This window comes from Plectropomus leopardus, chromosome 13 (genome assembly GCF_026936395.1).
Source record: "Plectropomus leopardus strain MGB_pleo_1.0 chromosome 13, ASM2693639v1, whole genome shotgun sequence".
In the NCBI taxonomy this organism is placed as follows: Eukaryota; Metazoa; Chordata; class Actinopteri; order Perciformes; family Serranidae; genus Plectropomus; species Plectropomus leopardus.
The window spans coordinates 12,321,624-12,345,321 of record NC_142188.1 but is presented as its reverse complement, the minus strand read 5'-3'; the positions used below and the strand labels follow the sequence as shown (position 1 = coordinate 12,345,321).

At 39.9% G+C, this 23,698-nt stretch overlaps 1 protein-coding gene across 3 annotated transcripts in view; it reads right to left on the bottom strand.

Moving 5' to 3' along the window:
- LOC121954657 (protein bicaudal C homolog 1-like) overlaps positions 1-23,698 on the bottom strand; it is a 152,660-nt gene that overhangs the window by 3,587 nt on the left and 125,375 nt on the right. For all 3 annotated transcript variants that reach the window (XM_088086245.1, XM_088086244.1, XM_042502305.2), the window contains 13 exons: positions 20,975-21,226; positions 19,271-19,402; positions 14,252-14,459; positions 12,020-12,181; positions 10,566-10,753; positions 10,310-10,451; positions 7,755-7,908; positions 6,458-6,617; positions 6,327-6,366; positions 5,614-5,768; positions 4,992-5,154; positions 4,199-4,362; positions 2,783-2,882 (listed from right to left, as the gene is read on the bottom strand). In XM_088086245.1, the coding sequence (XP_087942371.1) occupies positions 2,783-2,882; positions 4,199-4,362; positions 4,992-5,154; positions 5,614-5,768; positions 6,327-6,366; positions 6,458-6,617; positions 7,755-7,908; positions 10,310-10,451; positions 10,566-10,753; positions 12,020-12,181; positions 14,252-14,459; positions 19,271-19,402; positions 20,975-21,226 (2,020 nt within the window). The remainder of the gene's footprint in view (positions 1-2,782; positions 2,883-4,198; positions 4,363-4,991; positions 5,155-5,613; positions 5,769-6,326; positions 6,367-6,457; positions 6,618-7,754; positions 7,909-10,309; positions 10,452-10,565; positions 10,754-12,019; positions 12,182-14,251; positions 14,460-19,270; positions 19,403-20,974; positions 21,227-23,698) is intronic.

Genomic DNA, 23,698 nt, shown 5'->3' with positions numbered 1-23,698 from the left:
TAGTTGGTGTCAGGCCTCATAAATGTTTCATTTGTTCACTTTTTAAATGTATTTGGAAACTTAAACTAAATCTATGCTTAAAATAGGATTTTTTTAATCAACATCACCTCATTCTACATGTCTTATTTAAAACTTTGCCAAAAATAAACTATTTGTACGAACCAGATCCCGGAAAAACTCCTGCATGCATGCAACAGTCTATTTTCAACTCCAGGATTCTGTTTTCAACTTGTAAACATTAAAGGTTAAGTTTTTATCATCTAATGCCAAGTTACTGATATTTTTTCCGGCTGTCTGCTAATGTGTAGGTCTAAAGTTTATTGGTTTTGTGGTGAATTGCACACTCAGCCTATGTGATGAAGATGCAGTTTGTAAGGTGGATTTTCACTTTGCAAAAAATAAGCTTTTTGCTTTAGTGATAACACAAACTCCTGTCCTGTTTTCTCATTGCATTGCCTCTAAAAGCTACTCACATTTGGCGTAAATGTTTAAAAAATATTGTTAGGGCCTATTTATTTTAGAGGAAGGTTTATGCGAATCTCCCCAGTCACTCATGGAGGCCCAAGAAAAAAATGTTTGTAGCTTCAGGGAGGGTCAAAAACAAAACAAAACAAAAAACAAAGTCACACCACAGCCACCCCCTCCAGTGATAAGTAAAGAACGGTCCCTAAATCAAAGCAATGAAATAAACACAATGTTAAGATATCTTTTTAGCCTCCGTTGATCAACGACGACAAGAAAATTGGATTCAAATCACTGCAGGATTGCTCAGATCAACAAAAGCCCTCTTTGTGTTCATCTGGTTTTTACACAGCAGCTTGGACAAAATCTTTTCATAAAAATGTCACGTCATGGCATCTCTGAGTTATTCATACTTTGAGTTATTCATATGATAGCTGCGTTCAGTGGCTGCCAGCATAAACCTTCAGCCTGATTACTGGAGACAGGCAGCTCGCTCCAGCAGCTCTTTTTACTGGCAGGCCGGCAGGAAGTTAAAACCTGGATTGCCTTGACTGGCATTCTATCTTTTTATAATGAGAGGCAAACAGAAAGACAAAGAGACAGACAGAGACGTGCATGTTCCTGGTTTGGAGCCCTAGAGTCCGTCAGCGGAGATGAAAGTTGACCTGCACTTGGCGGAGGCGTCAGGCAGCAAAATTCTGGCCTTGGATCCCTCAGCTTCCCTAATAATCACAGCTCCGGCCTCACCATTTCCCCTTGTTGCTCTTACTGTCAACCCTGGCTCTGGTCTGAGGTTTCTGAACTTTTACTGAAAATCCACGACAGGAAGCTCATGATCCCAATACGAGCATGATTAACTTACGCCGACAAACAACTTCAGCTATTACAATGTCCAAAATGACATCAGTAATGAAGTGTGACACCCACAACATTCACATCAGACCGAGTGCAACAACCGGACAGCGTCAGCATCAGGGAGGCAGCTGGAGCAACTGGAGAAATATCAACACATACTCATCTGAGAAGAATGCGCCTTAATCCCATTTAGTCCTGCCGATGCAAATTACTGAAACATGTTTTCTTGCATCTTTACAAGATAAATTACTTCCAACAGTACTGTCTTTAGTTCTCTAATAGTCTGCCAATAATAAGGGCCCCCTATAGCTCTCCAACCCTCTGGTTGGCGATGTTGATGACCTCTGTCGGCTGAAGTACTCTTTTTTCCTCTGCACAGCTGGGCTCCACTCAGGCTTGTTGCAGTGACAGACAAAATAGGAAACACTAATGAAACACATAAGCCAATTTGTGTGAACTGCCTTCAGCGGGAGCGAGTTGGCATGACGAGGCTCCAGCTGGTATCATTGATTCTAGGCACAGAAAAGAACCAAACTGAGAGAGAAGTGGTCGTATGCATTACTATATCTTACGTTAATGATTAAGCATGGGCCATATCTATTTCGGTTAATACCAGGATATTAAGAAATGCTGACGGTGTGATTTTAAATACCGACCCTCATTTTTTTACTAACTTCATACTGGAGAAGCTGTACTGAGGATGTTTTGCATGCAGTGTGCATCACATGCCCTGGAGGTTATGCCCGGGCCACACTGCTTGAGTGAGTAGTGTGTGTTTAAGTTAGCAGCGCTTGTTGATAATGCGCTGCTGCAGAGCTGCCTACTGTTATAACTACTGTATTTCCACAACTAAAAGCACATACTCCACTCATTCATGAAGCAGTGAAAGCTACTGCATCGTCAACAACACGGTCCTGTAAATGTTTCACAGTAAAATGCCTTGTGTGAACAACTGAAGGGATTCTGCCGACAGAAATGATGTCAGAGGGATTCTTTTTTAAACAGAAGTTGAGTAAAGACATTGAAACTGTGGTAAAAGGTGGTGTAGAGTCAATATAATTATCAAAAGATCATTTTCAATGTTTATTTTTGCTGAAAACCGTGCATTTCACATAGAAAAAATTGGCGTTACTTTTTCTCTGGATGTGCCGCAGCACAGCTGACGCTGTCGGTGTGGCAGCTCTAATCTTGTGCAATAATTTAAAAAAAACATTAACAACAACAAAAAATCCCAACAAAAAACAGGTTCTGTGACGCAGAAGTTGTTAGAAGAGAGAAATGGGAATTCAGAAGGTGTACGGTTGTCTTTCTTTGTTTCATAAGGAAAATTATACTATCATATATCCCAGAAGGTATGAATAAATAAATAAATACCACCTAAGACTATTAATGAATTCTTTGGTGACAACAGCAGAGGATAGGGACCAAACAAAAATGTAATAAACACGTTCTTCCTCATTTGTACCTGAGATAGCGAGCAGCATTTTCCTGCGGGCTCCGAAGGTAGTGATGCCCAGTTCCTTCAGGTCCTGGTCTGTTAGAGTCAGGAATGTCTGGAGGTCAATCTGGAACAGGAACAACAAGTTATTTAACACTTTTATAACCTAAATTCAACAACTTTATCTAAAAGGAGACCTTTTAACAAAAATGCCACACAAAAACACTTAAACAAGTGGAGTTAAAAAGGCCAGCCATGAGTAAAAATACTATAATAGAACTTTAAGAGTCATATTATTGTCAGATTTTTCCTCACTTATACTGTACATGCTGTCCTCCAACACAAATGTTAGAACAGTGTAGAAATAGATACTTTTGCTACAAATACGACATGGGAATTTTGGAGTTCAAGAGGGCAATGTACACCAGAAGCCTGAGGAGGAGTAACTACACCCATAAAATATGACGCCTCCCAAGCTGCAGACCACTTTTTGAGACCAACAAACAACAAAACTGGTTGTTTTTTAGTGAGTCATTCTGCTTTTTTAGTGGCTTTGTAGACACATAATGTGTTTTTTTTGCCATCCATCAGTGTGTTTCCAGCTGGGATAGTCCTAGTAAAGGCATTTGTTTTTTGATTGTGCAAACAAAAGAAGGTATTTTTAGCCAAAACATAATCTGTTCCTAACCGTATCCAAGCCAAACCCCACGTTAACCACAGCGTTTGTTGAAATATCAAGAGCCATCGTTCAATACATCTGCTAAATAAAAAAAAAAAATACAGATGTAATGCATGTGTGATTTGCAGAAACATACAATGACAACATTTATTCTGTTGATTGGGTGGTTCCCAAACATTCGGCCATGCTAGCATTGATGCTTTGGGCTAATCAGCATCCTAACTTTCGTATAATTACCATGCAGACATGCTGATGTTAAACATGTATAATGGACCAGTTTCACCATCTTAGTTTGTCGTGTTAGCATTTGCTAGTTTTGCAGTTTTTTGTTCATTAACTTAAGTGTTGGAGAATCGCAAATTTCACCTTATTAATGTGCTGCATGAAAAGTTTGGGGATCACCAAAACCATTAGCATTTAGAGTTCTTGGATGTCTGTAGCAAATTTCATAGTTTTCCATCCAATAGTTGTACAGAGATTTCACTCTGAACCACAAGATTGAAACTAAGGTAGAAGTTAAAGGATTACTAAAGCCAGTTTGATTAATCCCCTGGGGATCATGAATGAACGTAGAACATTTCATGGCAGTTCATCCTCTTGAGTTTCAGTCTGGACCAATGTGATGGACAGAGCCCCGTCTGCTGTTGTGGCTAAAAAGTTGAATTTCTTTGCTTTTTTGGAAAGTGTCAGTACCTGTCTTCAACCTGACAGTCCCAGAGTTAAAATCACAACACTGGAAGAAGTGGTTTCACATTCAGCATTACCTCTTGTTGCTGGAAGACGTCTGTGTACTTCCCTAAGCCCAGTTTGCTGAACAGCTCTGGCAGGTCTGAGCCTTTCAGAGACGAGTTCAGACTGCAGCCGTTGCTGCCAGTTACCGAGGAAATGCAGTCCATGTAGTTGCTGCTGCTGAGGTAATGCTCGGCAGCTGGATTAGAGAAAGAAATAAAAACATTATGATCTCATAATGATTTTGAAGTAATCAAAAACTCAGCATTCACAGATATAAAGTCATACAATGAATCTAAGAATATTTAGCATAAAGTCATTTTTAATTAGTCAACAAACAGATGTGTATAAGTCAGAAAACAATATTTAATGTGCTACAAATTTAGATTGATTAAACGGATACAGCTCCTGTTTGGTACAAGACACAGATTCAGGGAAATTTAGCTTAAGTGCCATCTGATCTCTACAAAGAGTCAGAACTGAGTGCACCGAGTTCACAAATCAGCAGAAGTTCACTTTTGAGTGTTTTTAGAGTGGCTGTTCTCTGCAGTGTTTCGTCATTCACAGCATGGTATTTTTTGAGGTTCATTTAACACAAAATGAAATTGAAAATGTGACCTTTCCACCTAAATCTAATAAGTCCTTCTGAGAAATTATTTCACCATCTATGCCAAAAATGAAATTAACAATTTGTTACTCATTGCAGAGGTACATCTCTCTAACAAGAAACATACATTTCTGTTGTCCTTGATGCTTGCATAGTTTGAAAAAAAATATATTCAGTGCTTGTTTGTCCTTGCAGCAGAGAAAATACAAAAATGAACTGACCAGACTTGTTCTGCTTCCTCTTTGGGCTGCTGACAGTGGATGGGAACTCAGCGTGACATTGCAGGCCATTACCGGTGCCATTCCTTTCTCGCCAGTTGTCAGAATCACTGCCGTTCCCGATGCCTTCCCGGCTGCTGGATCGAGACAAGGACAACGGGGAATCCTGACAAAGAAAAAAGAGAAAGATAATCAAAAAATTGACAAGGAGCTCTGAGTGACTTCACTGCATCTCATTGTAGGGCACAAAAACAGCTACCAATTACATGTTTTTTTTGTCTCTGTTCTTATTTTAGTCTTCCTTTCAACTTGTATTATATATGCCAGTTTGTATTTTTATATGTATTACTTCAAGCTCAGTTATCCTTTATTTCTGTTTCAATTCTAAAAGCCTAACCAGGGACAGGGGCTGCAATTCAGCCCTCACTAGAAACCTGTATACAAGGCATCTACTTTGTAATTTACATATGAAGCAGTGTTTTATGCATTTATTGTTGTCAAATAAACAAGTTAATACATTTTATAAGGTTATTTTATGTGTAAAACAAACAAAAAAAGAGACATATAATAAAAAAGACAAAATAGACAAAATAAACGAGAAACACTGAGGCCCTGTATGTCTAACCTCGTAGGTGGTGCTCATGCTGGGCTTGTATGAAACATGGTTGGCCCTCCGCAGCTCCTTGATAGTCTCAGCTGGCATGGACTTGGAGAAACCCAGACCACTCCAGGTGTTGGTTGGAGTCCGCACTTCAGTCACCACAGGCTTCTTTAACATAGCTGTGTGAATACAGACAGAGTGATACAACATACACCTATACAGACAATGCAAAATAACATTTATAAAATCCACAAAAATATTACCAAATGCTCTCTATCACTTGAAAGTTGTCATGTTCCTTATAAAAAAATTAATGAAATATTGTTTCACACTGACTACGATGTATCTACTTTTAGCACTTAAGCGTAAAAAAATGGAAAATTTTAGTACGTGCTCAGCATTTTGTACACATTTCCACATATTTAACATGGTTGATATCTTTGGAAGCCTTAAAATCTCATTTTAGACAAACATCTATGTGTTTGAACAATTACAGATCCATCAAAGATATTGTGGTTATTGCCAAAACTTCTATCCACAAAGATAAAAGTTTGCAAAGGGGGAAACAGAGTCCTTTTCCAAAGACACTTTTTCAGGGAGCACACAACTGTCGACAAACAGTTTCTGGCAGTTGTGACCTTTAGATAACGTGACAGTCTGTGTTCACGCAAGCCGCATCCAGGCTCTACTCATGACACTGTAGTATCTGACACAAAAAGACACAAATGTCAACTTACCTTTGGTTGCCAGCAGCTTTTTCTGTTCATAGTCAAATGCCTGAAAAGACAGTGGAAAGTTTTGTTACTTTATTACTTATTAAAACCCCCAAACTGTGTCTTTCACGCGTGTGTTGTATGCGTCTGTTTACCTGCATGTTGGCGAAGGATGTCTGTGGCACCAGTCTGATTCTCTCCCTCTCATTCTGCTGTGCGGCCCTCTCAGCTGCCCGCTCGCTGCCGGGTGCCCTCTTATCGGCCACAGGGCTGTCTGACGAGCTGGACTCAGCGTCCGAGAGAAGACAGTCAGAGCTGTTGAGATTACACAGAAATATTGTAAGTAAGTCATCTCATCTCATCTTCTCACATCCAGTCACAAATGTTAATGTTCCTGGTTCATCAGGTTTAACTGTGCTAGTTTTTATTATTAAAGAAAAACTTTACCTTTCACATGATCATTTGTATATCAGTTACTCACTTTGTGAAGAAAACTTTTCTCAAATACATCCATGGTGAACAAAAAATCCAAAAACTGAGACAAGTCTTGATGAATCGTAGCCATAGGCAACCGTGTTAAACAATAGCAAAACTACATTTTAAAAATCGGATGTAAATCCTGCAGTATAATCAAAGTTTCATTTGTCAAGTTGTATATTCAGTAGTTCCCAAACAGACGGCCTTTGCGGACAAGGAACAGAACAGACAGACTTTTGTCGATGCTCTCTTCACAGCCAGACTTCATTGACAGAAACTGTAATTTTGAGTCACTGAGCACAGGAGCAGCTAGTCTACTGCTGCCTCAATCAGTAAGTTTGTTTGTGTTATTATCTGACTTTGGTGTTTTAAATCGTTGGGATTCACCAAAGTTGCAAAATAACACAAACAAAACACCTGATGGAGGTAGAAGTAGACAAGCAGCAAGACAAGCATTCATCGAGGCACAATTACTGTTTTTGTCTATGGAGTCTGGCTTTGAGGTGAGCATAGATAAGTTTCACTTTCTGTTCAGTTCTCTGTCAGAAAAGGCTGTCTGTTTGGGAAATACTGAGCATACCAGTGGATAAATGAGAGTTAGATTATACTACACCAGTTGTGGAAGAGTTTGTAAACAATTGTTTTGATTTAGTTTTGCTGTTTTTAAAATTGGACCCTCTTTTACTTCTATTCATAAAGAACGTTTTCTGTTTTTGGATTCCTGGTTCACCGTGGAGACGTGGAAGAAAAATAACATTTTCTTCAGAAATTCAACATAACACCTTGTGAGTAATTGATATACAAATCATCATTTGGGTGGTGAAAATCTGAAATAAAATCTGTGTGCTTGGGTGTGATTCCACCGAATGCCGTTTCATCCCAGTGTTTCTGTAACAGCATGAGCTGCAAATGATCTCAGACGAGATGCTAAACAGAATAATAAAAACTGTAAATGATCTCTGGATTCAAACATACTGTAGATGGGAGTTCTTGGTGCCCTGCAGTAGCTCCACAGCCTGTCGCTTCCCTGAGGACGTCTTACATGAAGCCAGCATCTGTTTCAGCTCGCTCCCATTGGCTGAGTGAGAAGGGCTTCTGGGCATGCCCACTTCCACAAATGTGTCAGAGCCTGGAGGAAACAAATAAACATGTTTTGATTTTCCTTTTCATTTCTTTATAGTTAATCATTCCAAATGTGAATTGGAGTGATTGAGTGATTGAGTTTACAGCTGTCTTTTGCACAGAAAATACACAGTAGATGCAGCTTAAATGCTTCATGTTTCATCTAATTTTTCGATTTCTGCCACACACAGTCTGTTTGCAGTGGTGACTGGGCCACTCACTGTAAATGAGTGTGTGTAGCTCGGTGGGCATATGCATGTGTGCATGCGCTTAAGTGTGACAAGTCTCAGTCGGATCCTGGATTAATTAGAAACACAGCAGCGGTAATTATAGTGGTTTCCCCCCAGCTACTCTACTTTCAGCCTGACAGGAACCTGCTTTGTGTAACAGGATGTGTCTGTGTGTATTCTGAATGTGCATGGTTGACTGTGTAGCGTAAAATAATATGATGTCAGTCAATCTAATGAAGCTCTCTGGGGTTTAATGTTTGAACAATTCCCCTGCCCTCCTACATTCCACAGGGTAGCGTCGAGTCGGACTGGGTGAGCCAGTCCAAATACATTCTGGGACACAGGAGGAGGTGAGGGAGGGAGAAAAAACCTTACCGGGATGCACCGCATATTGGGGGAGGACCAGCTCAGAAAACAGCGCAGAAAAACGAGACGCGTGAGAGTAAGAGTGTGAGGGGAAAACCACGAGCGTAAGAAACGGAGGAAATGAGGGCCTTTCTGGACCGCGAGGAGACCAGCAGTTAATCTGTCTCCGTTCCAACTCAATAAACGGATTCGGAGAGAGTATGAGGTTAGGAGGACAGTGCAGACAAATAGAAATAAGTTCATTCAAGGCATTTTTCAGAAAGTGGGTTTAAGGGTTACATAAATCTCAAGTGGAAAAGCTTAAATTGGACATTTATGTTAACTCTGCAAGGTCCAGCAGAGTTGAAAATGTTGACGGCTCAAAAATTTTTGCCTGCCCAAGGTTAAAATCACACATAAATTACAAGATTTTAAGTTATTCTTTAACATAACTGACCCACAAGAGTACAGGGCTCCCGCTGTGAGTGGACTTTTATAATGCACTTCTAAAGTGAGTTGAAATTTATATTTTATAAAAACACTGACTATAATTTCCTTAAAAACATACATGGCCAAAGAAAATGGTTGAGAGTAAAGAAATGAATCTTAGCACAGATATTGTTTTAAACAGAGTTAAATATACTGGCGGTTGCTGGGTTAGGTGGACATTAGAGATGACAGGCAAGTGGCTGCTCTGCCTGATTAACAACAGGACAGATTTGATATTTTGGATGGGAGGGGATTAGCAGATAATGCATGTGCTTTCACTAGCCTCTGCGGTCTTTATGGCTAAATATAATCTGTGAATTTACTCAAAACAGATGTGAATGGGTTGTGTCTATACTGCACTGGATGTCTGCATACACTGATATGTTTAACATGTTTGTTGGTTTGTGCAGTCTGCACCATGATAAATTTTGGGCTGTACATGGACTGTTGCAACATGGGCAGATGATGCAAACCCTCACAATTCTGTGGCAACATTTAGTATGATTTACTCTCTAAGCACAGAAAATATCACAACACTCCTTTTATTTTTCTTGAAATTATCTGATACACAATAAATTACTTTTTATTAGAAATTAAGAGCACATACGTACATACGTAGTTTAGCTACTTAAAAATACATCATACACATTTCATTTGTGGCTGGTTGAGTATCTTTAAGAGTTTCTAAATGCCTAGTTCACACTACATGACTTTAGCCCTGATTTTCTGCTTGTCAACAGTTTTGAGAGCTTTGTGATAAAAGCCCCATATCAGAGGCAAATTGGCGTTTGCTCAGGGAACTGTTTAAAGACATGAGCTGACGCATTGCAGACACTCCTCAGATATCTAGCATGCTAAATTTTTTGTGGGGGGCTTTGTCACCCAGCTAAAGCCACAGACAATGCAACACATGAGTTGAAGACAGTTGAGACAAGTGTTAATTTGATGCTTTCCAAGACATGTTTGTTTGAAAGAGAGGGACAGAAAGTGTCACAGAGAGGGGAAGAGAAGGTGGACTATTGCATGCAATGTTTCACTAAGTTATTAGCTTAATAGCTTAAGAAATCGGAAAGCTACTGTCACTTTTCGACTTTGATATTTTCCAGCTTCTCCTCTCAGACCCTGGGTAATGGTTCGACCATAGCATCATGACATACTTGTCTTGGATTCCTCCTGCTGAAAAATCTTGTAGTGTGTGATCCCCTGTCATTAGTCAGTCATTTAGTGTAAGAAACAATGACTTTAAGACTCAACATTAACAAGAGCAGGTTGAGAAGTGTGAACAGCACAGCATTCTGACAACTTTGAAAGTCTTGTAGTGTGACCTTAGTTTCAGAGGAATACCTTCATCTGGACTGGACTTGCTGGACAGCGGTTCTGATGGGTTGTGTCCGCTGGCCTCCTGGACCGAGTCACATGGGGCTGGACTCAAAACAGTTTCTGCAAGTGACGCAGTCGCTATCCTCCCATAAACTGAACCAGGATGCTACACATACATACACACACAGACATCCAGAGCAGAATGCATATAAGACAAATGAACTTTACTCAACAAAAAAGTCAAACAATGATGCAGCATGCAGTGTGCAAACAGGCCAACCTTGACATGTCCATTAAGAGTGCAGGGGCCCTTGGTGCAGTCAGGGACCCCGTTGGGCTGCTTGTCTATGGGGGCGAGGCCAGGCGGAGGGGACGGTGTGCTCTGTGTGTAACCCTGAACGCCTGACAGCAGGATGCTACTTAGTGTGGCCTGGGTGGCGGGGTGCAGCATCAGCTGAGATGAGAAGCCTGAGAACAAGAAACAGGGAAGAAAGTAGCATTAACATTTTGAAAGTTTATGTAGTAGGATTTTTTCCCTTGCCACTGTAGCACAATGTGCTTGCTCTTGGTGGAAATTTATGTAAATTGTTGGGTTGCGGTGAATTAAAAAAGTATCGTCTTGGAAGAATGCAATGCATTTTTTTTGTACCCCTGCCCAGAAAAATTCTTGTTCAAATCAGACAGACTGTTGGAGGTTAATATTCTCCATACTTTTTGGAAGTGGCCATCTGTGGCTTCTTTTTGGACTAAAAATCATCATCTTGCAAACTGTTTTTTCAAACCAAAATCTCTCTCAGTTTTGAACTGATGCATCTGGTCAGACTGGAGGAACTCAAGTGGAAAAAAAAGGATACATACCTGTTTGGAATACTATTGGTAGCCTGTAAGAGACCCCTAACCAAGAAATGGCTGAAAAAGACATACCTAGTGTCTACGAATGGATTGATTTAGTATATGATATTTATTTAATGGCGAGAATGACTTTTAATTTGAGAAAACAGAAAGATACCCTTTTGTTTGTTGTTACCCGATTGTTAAGAAACACATTGTGTGTAACTAGCAGCCTCCCTTTGTCTGTGGGTGTATTTTTTGATCAAATATCCTTATTTACAGAACATATTTTTGGGGTTTCTTTCTACTTTTCAATAATTTGTTTTAATTATTCAGACACACCCTTTCGGATTTGTTTGTTTTTAGTTTTTATTATGAATTCACTTATTTATTTGTTTATTTTTTAAAATTTTGAATCTTTTTATTTTTCCATGTTTCATGTTCATTTGGTTATGGATTTTGTTTTTGTATGTTCTTATAAACCAATAAAAATAGAAAAAAAGTATGTTCTACACCTGCTCTACATAAAAAAATGTCCAAAGACAACTTAAGCTATGATTCAGCACTATATAAATAAAACTGAGTTGACACTGTTGACACTGTTTTCCTGTTGATGTCTCTATCTATCTATCTATGCAAAACATAACATGAAACAAAACACTTCAAATAACTTAAATAATATTTAAGAGAGAGGGTAGTAATTCCACCTTAAGAAACATAGACAAAAACACAGACTCACAGTAAAAAGTTAGAAAAGAAAAATTGATTCTGCAGATCCAGAAAACATTTTCTTTTAGATTATTTGCAATATAATGATTTTTTTTTCTTGAAAAATACATATACAGAAAGAGATCCTGGACAACCATATGTCAGTACAAAAAAGACACATGCCAACATACAAACCTTGGGTGCTGGTGAGTGAACTGGGCCAGAGGGAGGGGGAGGGTGTGGGGGTGCTGGGGCTCGGGGTCTGCAGAGGGCTCATGGAGGAGTTTAAGCTGTTGAGGACGGCATTCGGTGCAGTAGAGTTGGCGAGGGAGTGGGCTGCCGTCGCACCCAGGAAACCTGAGCAGAACAGAAAGGAGGGCGAGATTAACAGATTAGCGGTGGTCCTGTCAAAGCACAGAGCCATTTTTCAAGCTAATCACACGTTACAATAACGGCCTTCGAAAAATAATCTTGGGCTCCCAGCTATTTAACTGGAATTCCATCAAACTGTCATCAAGCAGACAGCAAACAAGAGGAAGAATTTCTTCAGTTTCTACAAGGTCACGGATGCTAAAGTACATATCTCGTGTGTCCTCATACCCAATAAAACCATGTTATTGAGAGCACCAACAATGTGGTGCCTGGTGTCTTAACCCAAACACAGTGTATGAAAACAGAAAGAAGCAGGTCTGTGGCTTTTACAAGGGGCTAGTTTGGCTCCAGGAATAAGGCCAGGGCTTCTTCTGGCAGGCTGGTCTGTAATCTGAGGAAAAGAGGCATGTAGCAATTACTAAAGGCCAGGATGTGGCCATCCACAGCTTCACCCCCGGGCCCCCGGGTTTAAATGAGACAGCAAGAGACCGTTTCTACTGTACCAGGACTTCCTGGCACATTGTTGTTTTTAGTTACTAGTTTTTAAGTGTAATTTTCCTGTCTTGTTTCATGGGGACATGAGGACATAAAATAAAGCTTGTGTCTTCAATGTTTTTTAGGCCAAAGATCCCTTGGCTGTGACAGAGACAGAGCAGGGACCCTCTACTACATTTACTGAGTTGGAATTGAGATAATTCAGAGAATATTTCCGGGTCTTCTCTTCTTTGAGCTTGCCTGTAGCTGTTAAATCAGCAACAGTTGTATCATGGGTAGGTGTGTCAGCCTCACCCTCTGCACTTTTGCTAGCACTTTCTGAGGTGGATGGTGTGTCAGAGTCTTTTGCTGGGAAGGTTACAGGAAAAAAACAAAATAACAATAATAAAAAAGTAATATGGACATGAGTAACGGTTATTTAACAAAATAATAATTCTCATATTCATAACTAATGTACACCTTAAAAAAATCTTACATTCTCCAGTTGTAAAAATGTGTACCCTAAGTATTTTAACTAAAACATAACTGACTTGTGTGGATAGATTTCTTTGTTTTTACAGCTATTGCTGGAAATTTCAAGTACCAACTACCATTCCTCCTCTATCACACACAAAGAGGAAATTCTAAGTATATAATGTGGATTTGGTGCAGTAAGCATCTGATGACACAGATGCAAACTCTATTTATATTTCACCAGATAAACTGTGATGGATCTATGTGCTTACAGCCATGAGCTACTTCCTGTCAACTTATTCCACTATCTGCTTTTCCTGCTGCCGTTCAATGCATTACTCATGTCCTCATTTCCAAAGCCTGAACCCAAAAAACAACATCATATGAAAGCCAAAAGAAGATAACTGGTGTTCAGTTTTCATCCTATGATACTGCTTGTACTAGAATCCATTTAAAGTTTCTCTCACAAACAAAAAAGATCCTCTTCCAAGCTGAACTCCGTGGCTTCATGCTGAGGTCAGTGCTGCAGACAAACAAAACTCCTACGCCAGTTATAACCGTTCATCATCCTATGATTCATAAGCTCACAATTCATTCAAAGTGGCGCAACTAAATTCGCATTGAGGTTATTTTCTGATGGTTGGCTGATCAAAGATTTGCACACGCGGGACTCGTTTCTTGGCATGAAAATCGTACCATCATGGTGAGGTCAGTGCTGCAGACTCCTACTGTAAAAGCGCATGCAGGGATGATGGTGCCGTGACTCACTGGCTGTGATTTATGCGGATGTGGACAATCTTTGTATTTCATTTTTTAAAAAAAAATCTGTTGTATTCAGTGATTCAGTTAATCAGGTGATAACAGGCTTTGAGGAGATCTGGCTCAGCGATATCTCTAACCAATGTGTTGTGTGTAACTGGTACCGCTGCGATGACATTGATGTATGAGGGTATTAATTCCTGTAAAAAGACATTTTATCTTTAATGCATTTCTTGCAAGAAAAAAAGGTCACTTCTTATCTTCCCTTGCTCATTTATCTTTCCCCTCATCTTGAAAAAAGTAAAGGAAACATAACTAGCACTTTCTTAAGTTAGACAGTGTCATTACCCAGATTGCTCAGCCCCAGGCCAGCTGAGGCCAGGATGTCCAGGCCAACGGGGCAGATGAGGGACGGGGACGGGATGTTGGCGGCTGGATTCAACGCCACGGAAGGAGAGGAGGAGGACGACACCCCGTTGCTCTCCAGGCCCAAGAGGAATTTCCGGGCTTCGTACATGTTCACTGCATTCCTCTCCACGCTCTTGACAATCACTGACTGAGAAATTGAGGGAGAAAGAAGCTGTGATGAGTAAAAAAAGAAAAGACAGGTGAGATGGACCAAAGAGGGCAATGAGAAGGAGAGAGGAAAAAAAGAAGGGGGAAAGCCGTGAGAGAGAGGCAGGGGAGGAGGTGAGGAATAGATATGGTGGGGAATGTTGGCACCAGAGAGAAGGAGTGAAAGGGAGGATGAGGGGGAGAGAAACACAAAGGGGAGGAAGGAAGAGGGAATTAGGGTAGATTGGAAGGATAAACATTGAGGCAGTGTGGGAGAGAGAAGGAGACATGGGAGCAAAGTTTGAGAAAAAACGTCTTTTTTAATCAAACCATATCTCAGTCTCTTATTAATATGAGTACAGAGTATATGAGGCAATACTGGATACTCGGGGTGTAATAATCCACACATTTGTATTAAACTGTTTGGTACGAGGCTTTCGGTTGAGTTTGCATTACAAACTGAAAGATCAATTGAACTATCCTAATACATTTAGAATAGGGATGCACGATATTGGAGTTTTACTGATGTCCAATACTTTTGCCTCAGAGGGCTTTACAGCGTACAACATCCCTCTGTCCTTAGACCCTCACATCAACTAAGGAAACCCACCCCCAAAAAAACCTATAATTGAGGAAAAATGGTAGAAAGCTCATGAAGAGCGACTGAGGAGGGATCCCTCTTCCGGGACGGACAGACGTGCAATAGATATATATGTTTTTCCACCTAATTGCAGAAAGCATGAAGTGAAGCATGTGATAGAATTAACATATTATGCCAACTCTTATCTCATGGTCCACTAGAGACAGATGCAGACATAAAAGACAGCGCTTTTCAAAAAGTACATATTTACTGGGTAAAACAAGAAAAACTACTTTAACTTAGGTTAAAGTAACAGGCTTGGATAGTGTTCCCCTAAAGGCCTGCCCCTTTCGTTACACTGTAAATTAAGAGGGCAATGTCGAGTCGAGTAGCTTACATACTTCACACAAGTCTACTTTTATACCAAGATTATCTCAGTGTGTAAATCTTTGGAACCAGACAAAAACAAGTAGCAAAACGAAACAAGGAGCAATGCAATCACTTCAACCTAACATTATCCCAACAACACTTAGGTACCCTCTCCTAACCAATTTAAACTGAGAAAAAGAAATCACTGTAGTGATTGGTAACGTTACACTTAAGGCCACAGACATGAGACCCGATTCTTTAGTGGAAAACCTAGGTTTTACAAACATTAAAACACAATATTCTTTTACAAATCCATTTCCGCCAGACCATAATTTCTACTTTGTACCATAACTCCCCCAAAAAACAAAGCGTAACTAAATAAATAAATAAGTAAAGCCCAAAGCATTTCAGTTTTTACTGAATTAAAAGTTAAAAAACAAGAAACGTTCTCTAGCATTTCAGAAACAAAATTGTTTCTATTGTTTGTATATGTCTATAAATACTATACTGTATTTAATACTTTTCAAGGAGCTGCTTTTGTGTCATATGCTGCAAAGATGACAACCATAAATTAAAAACATCAAAATTTTCTGTCTTTAATACTTTTTTGCTGTATCCAAAATGTAGCAAACCGTGACACCGCTATGTCTCAATGACTAATGAGTATTATAACATACTGTGAGGCACTTAATGACTATTACACTATGAGCACTAAATCTGCAATGAAGAATCATAAACAGGAAAGATTTTAAATCAGTGAGAGAAATGATTTCTACATTTTCCACATCACCAGAAACCCTGCCCTTAATAAACATCAAATATAAAATGAACGTGAGCACAAATAATGTCCCGGCTCTGCATTTTGCCAGAGTTGAGTTTTTGAAAAATGGATTGCAATCACGATCATTCTCCCCATCACACGCACACGCACACGCACACGCACACACACACACACACACACACACACACAAACACACAAACACACACACCCTCCATTATGGGTCTGCCAGAGAGCCGGGAGCACAGAGGCTACAGCGTGCATTTGGACGGGCCTTTTGGATTACTGCTGTCACCTCGTTAAAATGTTTAAGTGAAGGGTTCTTAAGAGGATCTGGGCTGGGTCAGTGTTTACACTGGCACCTACACATCAGTCCCCACAGGCCTGTCTGGTTTGGGCATTGAGCCCTGGCTTGGGATGGGACGTGGGCACCCCGAAGAGACAGTCTGAGCTGCGCCAAGTGTTGAAATATGATTAAGAATATTATGTGTTGTACAACAGTAGACCATGAGTAACATAAGAGGTTGGCTTTGGATGTCACTTTAGTGCACCACAGTTGTGACAGTTTGTAAATCACAACGTAATAATGGCAATGAAAAACCTATTTCACTAATTCAATTCCATTTCATAAAAGGCAAATAACTTCCAATTTAACACTAAATTTACTAGGAAAACAAATCAGGCCAGTTATTTTTTAGCTGGAATATCTCAGGCATAATAGAAAGATTGAGCATTCCCATCCATCAGGAGAAACATGCACGGCAGGCTATGATTCCCTACTGTGACAGATGTGCGACACATTTGCCAAAACTCTTCTCAGTGTTGGTATGGCATGATTCCCCTTGGTGTAAGGTTCCAGTTTTTCCTTTTAAATTCATCAAATAGCGATGAAATGTGACATGGCGATCTATAATTTATTTCACTGTCATGCCGTGACATTTGACGGAGAGTAATTCTCAGATGGAACAGTGGCTTATTTGTTTCTTGGCAGTCTTTTCTCTCCTTCTCTCTCTGCCTGACAGCATCTGAACAAGTAAGACAGCAGCTATGTTTTCTCAGGGTGAAAAGTTACGATATGTTTACTTCTGAACTTTGAGGTTTAGGTTTAGTAGGTTCATTCTATGACCAAACATTGCCCCTTAAAATAGATGTTAACTCTGCCAAATGCAAATGCCAGTTCCAAGCGCTTAATGTAAATAGGGCACTGCATCAGAATCCTTTTTTTCAATACACATACTTTCTAATGCTACTGAATATGCTTAGTAAGTATAATCCTGTATGCACAGTTAATCTGATTAAGAGACTATATTAGAGGCCTGTTTTAACTTAAACAAGGCTGTCTGCAGCCATGTCAGAGGCAAAACAGTACTTTGAGCTACATGCTAACTTCATCATGCTCAAAATGACAGTGCTAACTTGCAGATATAGACTGTACCTGCGTGCACAAATATTTCACAAAAAATCTAATTTGTGCCCCTTTTTGGAGGCTAGGAAACCGAACTTCCTGCAGTTATCAATATAATTTAATGTGTTTTGGATTATCAGATTGTATGCATGTCTTGTTTTATAGACATGTCCAATAATTATTTTGCAACCTTGCTTGAACCAGAGAATTCACAATACTATAATAAATTAAGGTTAATCGCCGTCATGTCCTGTTGTTCTTCCAGTAGTCTTCCCTTGACCAAGTGGTTCCATGACACAACACCGTGGTCAGTTATCGCTTATCTGGACAGTGATACATATTTGATTGAGCTCTAAGGATTTGTTTGTTTTCTGTAAACAACCAACCTGTAAATAGCCAACTGTTTGATCTTGGTTAGACTAAGATTTAATTAGAGACGACAGTCTGATGCTGCTAAAGGCTAATGTTATTGTATGACTGTTAGGTTGGGTACTATTCACATTTGAAACAATACCAGTAATGCCGGCGGTACCTTGCCTTTTTCAGTATTTTAGTCTCTGTAGGCTACTGAAGATTTATTTTTGAACAAGCTGCAAGCCAAATGTGACTCTGCTCCTCTGATCACACACAGAGTTTCTCTGTCTCTCTGTGTGCACCCGTTTGTGGCCACAGAGTTTCGCAGGGGGCTTCCAGGCTTTGGGGTACTTTGTATTCTCAGGTACCAAAATTTGGCACAGACTGATTTAATGTGAATCGTATTACCAATATTATTCTGTTTGTAACCTTAAAAGCACTCATTTTGGTAAACGCTAATGACTGTACTGCAGCAGTTTCATATTCAAGCTGGCTCTCCATCAGTTGAAACTTTCTCCAGCATCATTTTGCCATTTGCCACACTGACAGTAAATACTGACTCTGGATTTCACTGCTTATTTCTTTAAAACCTGCTACAGACCAGCTTTTGAGCATTTTCCTGTTTCTCTCCTGATGTGACAACATGTTTCTTTACCCCAAAAGAGGACACAGCCTTGGCGATGACGGGATGCTGGTCTGGTCTTTAATATGTTAATTTGTAATACATAGCAAATGTTGAGGTTGATGTCATTGGTTTTTCTCTGTGCAGTCAGGAGTACTGAATCATTTTTAGCTTTTTATGCTGTTTTTTAATTTATTTTCTTGTTCAGTTTTGTGTATTTTAAAAGGCCATCTAGAACTGGGTATGACAATTTAGGGCTATAAATGCTGTGGTATTTCTTTATAAATAAACATGAAATACATAAGGGCAAATTTAAATTTTGAACTGACGATGAAACTAGTAGTGCAGGCTTGCCAATGTTATTACAATGCATCCTCTTGGGAGCATGAATCCCTGTACCAAATTTCAGAAAATGTGTCCAATAGTTGTTGAGACATTTTACTCAAAACCAAAGATCTGAATTGCATAGTGGTGCTGGAGGAAAAATCAGGGTTGCATTAAACTCATTAGAATTCATCCTCTGGAAACCATGAACATATATACAAAATTTCATCATAATCCATCTGATAGCTTTTGACATACTAGTCTGGATCAAAGTGACTGACCCACAGACTATCCTCATCATTGCTAGAGCCAAACCAGTAGCATGTCTGGATATATCCGTAGACCTTCCATGCTGTGTGAGTGTAAGCCTGGTGTCATACCTTGCTGGGCTGTTTTGGCTTTGGTTTGATGCTGATGAAGACGTCCAGCTGCTCCATTAGCGCTGTGATACACTGGGGCTCCACCTCAATGTCCTCTTTAATATCAAACATTAATACCAGAGGCAAGCAGCCCTGCGGAGAAAACACAAAATTTAAATTATATCAGCAACATAGTCTTTGTTTTCTTATGTCAGCTGCAGACTAATGTTTTAGAGCTTGGCTAGTTCACTGTAACATATCTTTATTTCTATATTATAGGCTGTTTCTCATAACAGTAGTAAATTTTCCTTTATACTATACCATTGGTAGACCTACATGTTAGGCATACCAATAAATACAAGATTCACTGCTGGATTCATCCCACACAGAGCTTGGGAAATTCCGCCAAGAGCAATCTGTTTTGCATGATCACCACCACAACCACCACAGACATCTATATTTTGGGCCGAGTGCTGGACAGCACTCCTATTGTGAGTGGGTGTAATTAGCAGCAGAGTATAGAGAGGCCAGGCTGGCTCTGACAGGGCCTGAGATTGGAGCTGTAATCTACAGTCTGGCTGGAAGAGGCCAAATCACACAACAAACTACTGGGAGCAGGACTCCTCTCTACCTCCTGTGCATCCACTACTTTCAGAGTGACTCCCCTGCTCCTCTTTATCGCTTTTCTTCTTTCTCAACCTCCTCTGCCATCCCTTGCTTCCCATGCTTCTTCTCCAACTCTTCTCTCATTTATCAATTGTTTTTTACTGTCTCTCTCAGACAGACAGCGAGAGGCTCCCTCCTGTGTGTCCAGGCCAAGAGAAAGTCATGTTTAGCCACTGCAACAACTTTGGCATTTGCTAAATGTCTTTAGGGCCAAATGGGAGACCGCAGACAAAGAGAGAGCAACGCTGGCAGAATTACTACCCCACATTATGGATCTCCAAACAGAAAGCTGTTTACAGCTGAGATGCTCTTATACGCACCAGCTCAGCAGAAGCTTTCAGCCAACAGTAATTAAACAGCCATCACTTCTACACATTTTTGAACCAGACATACGATTATATTCCTAAGTAATTCAGATAAGGGTAGCCTCGGTGGTTACAGGCAACAAGACAAGAATGACCACAAAGCATTTTTAACCAGCAGATATTTAAATGTGAGGCGCTTCCTCTTGATCCAAAAACTGCCAAAAGCAGTAATGTGCTGCTGACCTCTGAATTACAGACTGGGCTGAAATTTCAATCCACCAAAATCTACTGGATATGCAAGCCAAACCAGTACCATTAACACCAAGATGGATAATCTGTATACAGTCAGGACATTAAGAGCTCAATCCAAGCTGACGCTAATGTGTGTGTCCATCTCACTTGCAGGTATGTGGCTATAAATCACGCAGGCTAACCTTGAGTAGGCAGCAGATTGTTGTATAACTGGACGTTTCAGCAGCAGGAGCAGGGCCAAGCAAATCTCTCCCAAGGCTATTCAAAACCTCCAAAGGCAATCATGGTTAAACCCATCTAAAACCCACGCATCATTCACACATACCATGATGATGTTGGTGAAACAATGACAGCCATTATAACTACCGCACAGCATGTGGGTTCTGTATATGTAAAGAATTTATTGCCAATGCCATCTCTTAACCCCAAAAACAAAGCTTAGCCGTTTAAAGAAAATCCCCTTTAACCAGCAGAAGTCAATAAACACACATTAGGTACACACCATGAGGTACTGCCGTGCCAGGCAGACCGATTCAATGGTGCCCTGAATGTAGACTGTGGATTTCTTCTGGGGACTGTTGGGGTCAGGGAAGTGGATCTGGGCTCCCGTTCTCTGTGTGATGTGCTTGATGTTGCTGCCATTGCGGCCCTTCATGAAGAGGTGGTGCTGGGGTGCGATGTCCAGGTGGGTGGTGACTGAGATGGTGCTCGCCAGGCTACCAGCAAGGTGCTCCAACAGCAGAGCTGTGCCCCTCTGAGGAAACAAGGATGACACGATAAAGTCAAAAGTCGTATGACATCTTCCATGGATATATAAAGAAAGACACATATAATTTAGTAAGACTAAAGCTGTGAATGATTATTCAAAAGGATTGCTGTTTACATGGACGCAATACAGGGATCCAACAGGATGCGCATTTACATACCCCAAATCATTTATTCAGGATACAACTTTTTTGACTTGCATAAAGTGATTCTGCCTGCTGTGAAGCATCTAATCTTCCATTTTTTTCTTGCTTTTTTTACCAACTCTGTTTGAAAAAAATAATTCATTTCATACATAAAGTATAAAAGGAGAAAAGGTGGTGCTGCCTGTTAATGCAATTTAGTTGTAAGTAACATAAGTGTAACCAAGGTTATTTTCTGTAGCTACAAATTACAGATGTCCCCTAAACACCTCACATGGAGACTATCATAAGACAGTACCATTTACTAATGTTTCCTTAACCACACATAGGAATGTAGCACTAACAGAGCATCATGTATTTGTTTTATTTATGGATGATGCTCTGTCAAAATCAGCAGAGGGATTGTAGAAACAGCTGTTTTGTGCGGCACACGCACCCCCAACATCACCTAGTGTAACCCTCCATGGAGGGTAGACATGCAGAAAGAACACATTTATTCCAACCAGAGAGAAACAATCAGAGTAGGTGTTGACATGGTTATTAGGCACAAATATTTTCCTGTTGAAAGAATTATCAAAGGTTTACACCACCCCTCTTAACCTGACTGAAAATTCCTTCTAATTGGGCCATTCTCTTCTGATTGAAGTGATTACTAATTGGGCTATTATTCTGATTATTAGAGGAGTATTAGGGTCCATGTAAGTGCTCCTTAAGTGTCTACATTCATTATAGCTCCTGTGAAACTCTGCATAGGTACAGTGGTGCTTTGAGCTAATGTATCCTGATGACTGTGAATGTCACCAAAATCATTAAGTTACATTACACTACCTTAAGTTACAACAACTCATCTGATAGTTAATAGATCAGTCTGGACCAAAGTGGCAGACCAACCGACATAGGCTTCCACAGAGCCATGCTTCTAGCATGGCTAAAAATCCAAACATAGCTTTGTCTTAAAATATCAGGACATAACTGCACAGAAATATGTACTTCAATAATATTTTACATGACAGCTATAGTATTTAAGCTCCCAGGGCTTCAATTCATGATTTTCATTCCGAATTCATCTGTTGTTTTTTTTAAATTTATCATTCTGTTTGTAACATTTTGATGTCATGAAATTAGTTATTTTCTTTAACCAACCACCAACAACAGAAATTTCCATTTATTTCTATATTTATTAATCAATTTATTATGATATTATGATAAAACAGAGGAAAGCAGCACATCCTTACATTGGAGAGGCTGGAACAAGTGCCTGTTTGGCATCTTTGCTTGATAAATAATGCAAACTGTTATTCCGTTTCCAAACTGCTGTTGATAATTTTCCCGTCAATCTTCAACTCATCTTCTCAGCAGCAAAGCCAACATTATTTTTTTATGAGCAGTGTAGAACAGTATAACAATGTGTATAAAAAAATTTCGTCATCTCATTTTGTATGCAGAGAACATGTAAAAATGAATTCTACTAACAATAAAACAAAGAAACTAATGGAAAATTTATGGACTCCTCACCAGAATATGAAACAGTACAAATGAAATCACATGATGTGACAAAAAATCTGGAACAATATTTCATTTAGAGCAAAAGCCAGACCACATAAACTAATCAGTTAACGACGAGGAGAGCAGTGGAGCCATGTTGCCCATTTCCGAGAGAAAACACCAGTATTTTCTATATAACCAATGGAAACTATTGAATTTTCCACTGCATCTGCTCGCCAGTTGAACAGTCTCATTCCCAACTGTCTCTGCTCTGCCTCTGCAAGCCATCACTTGGCCCAGTAAAGTCAGTCATTTCCAGTGTGCAACGGGAATCCACACACTGCGGCCAGCATAACACAACAATCCGCAGTGGTTTCTGGCAGTCCTCGAAGGTACTCCAAGGGTCTCACACCACCGCATAACATAGCACACATAGTCCTCTAATCCTCTAGTCTCCGTCTGGCATGCTTCCCAATCCAGACTGACCCCTCAGACCTACCACACACTCAGGGGTCGTACTCCTGCATACATACTGTGAATATGCACAAACTAACTCTGCATGAACCACAATAAATGCGCACACTAGCATGCACATCTACATAAAAGCATGCATGAAGACATAAATGCAGATATGCCATATATGCCAAATGCAGTCACTGGCAAACAGAACTGATCTCCATACTGTTAACAAAAGCTCTGTAGTGCAGAAAACTGATTTGATAGGTATGACTTGGCAAAGATGATGACTCCTTGGCAAGCTTACACTAGCCACAATTCAAATGGCGTTTGAGGAAATTCATCTGTGTGTATATAAAAATATAAAATATAACATA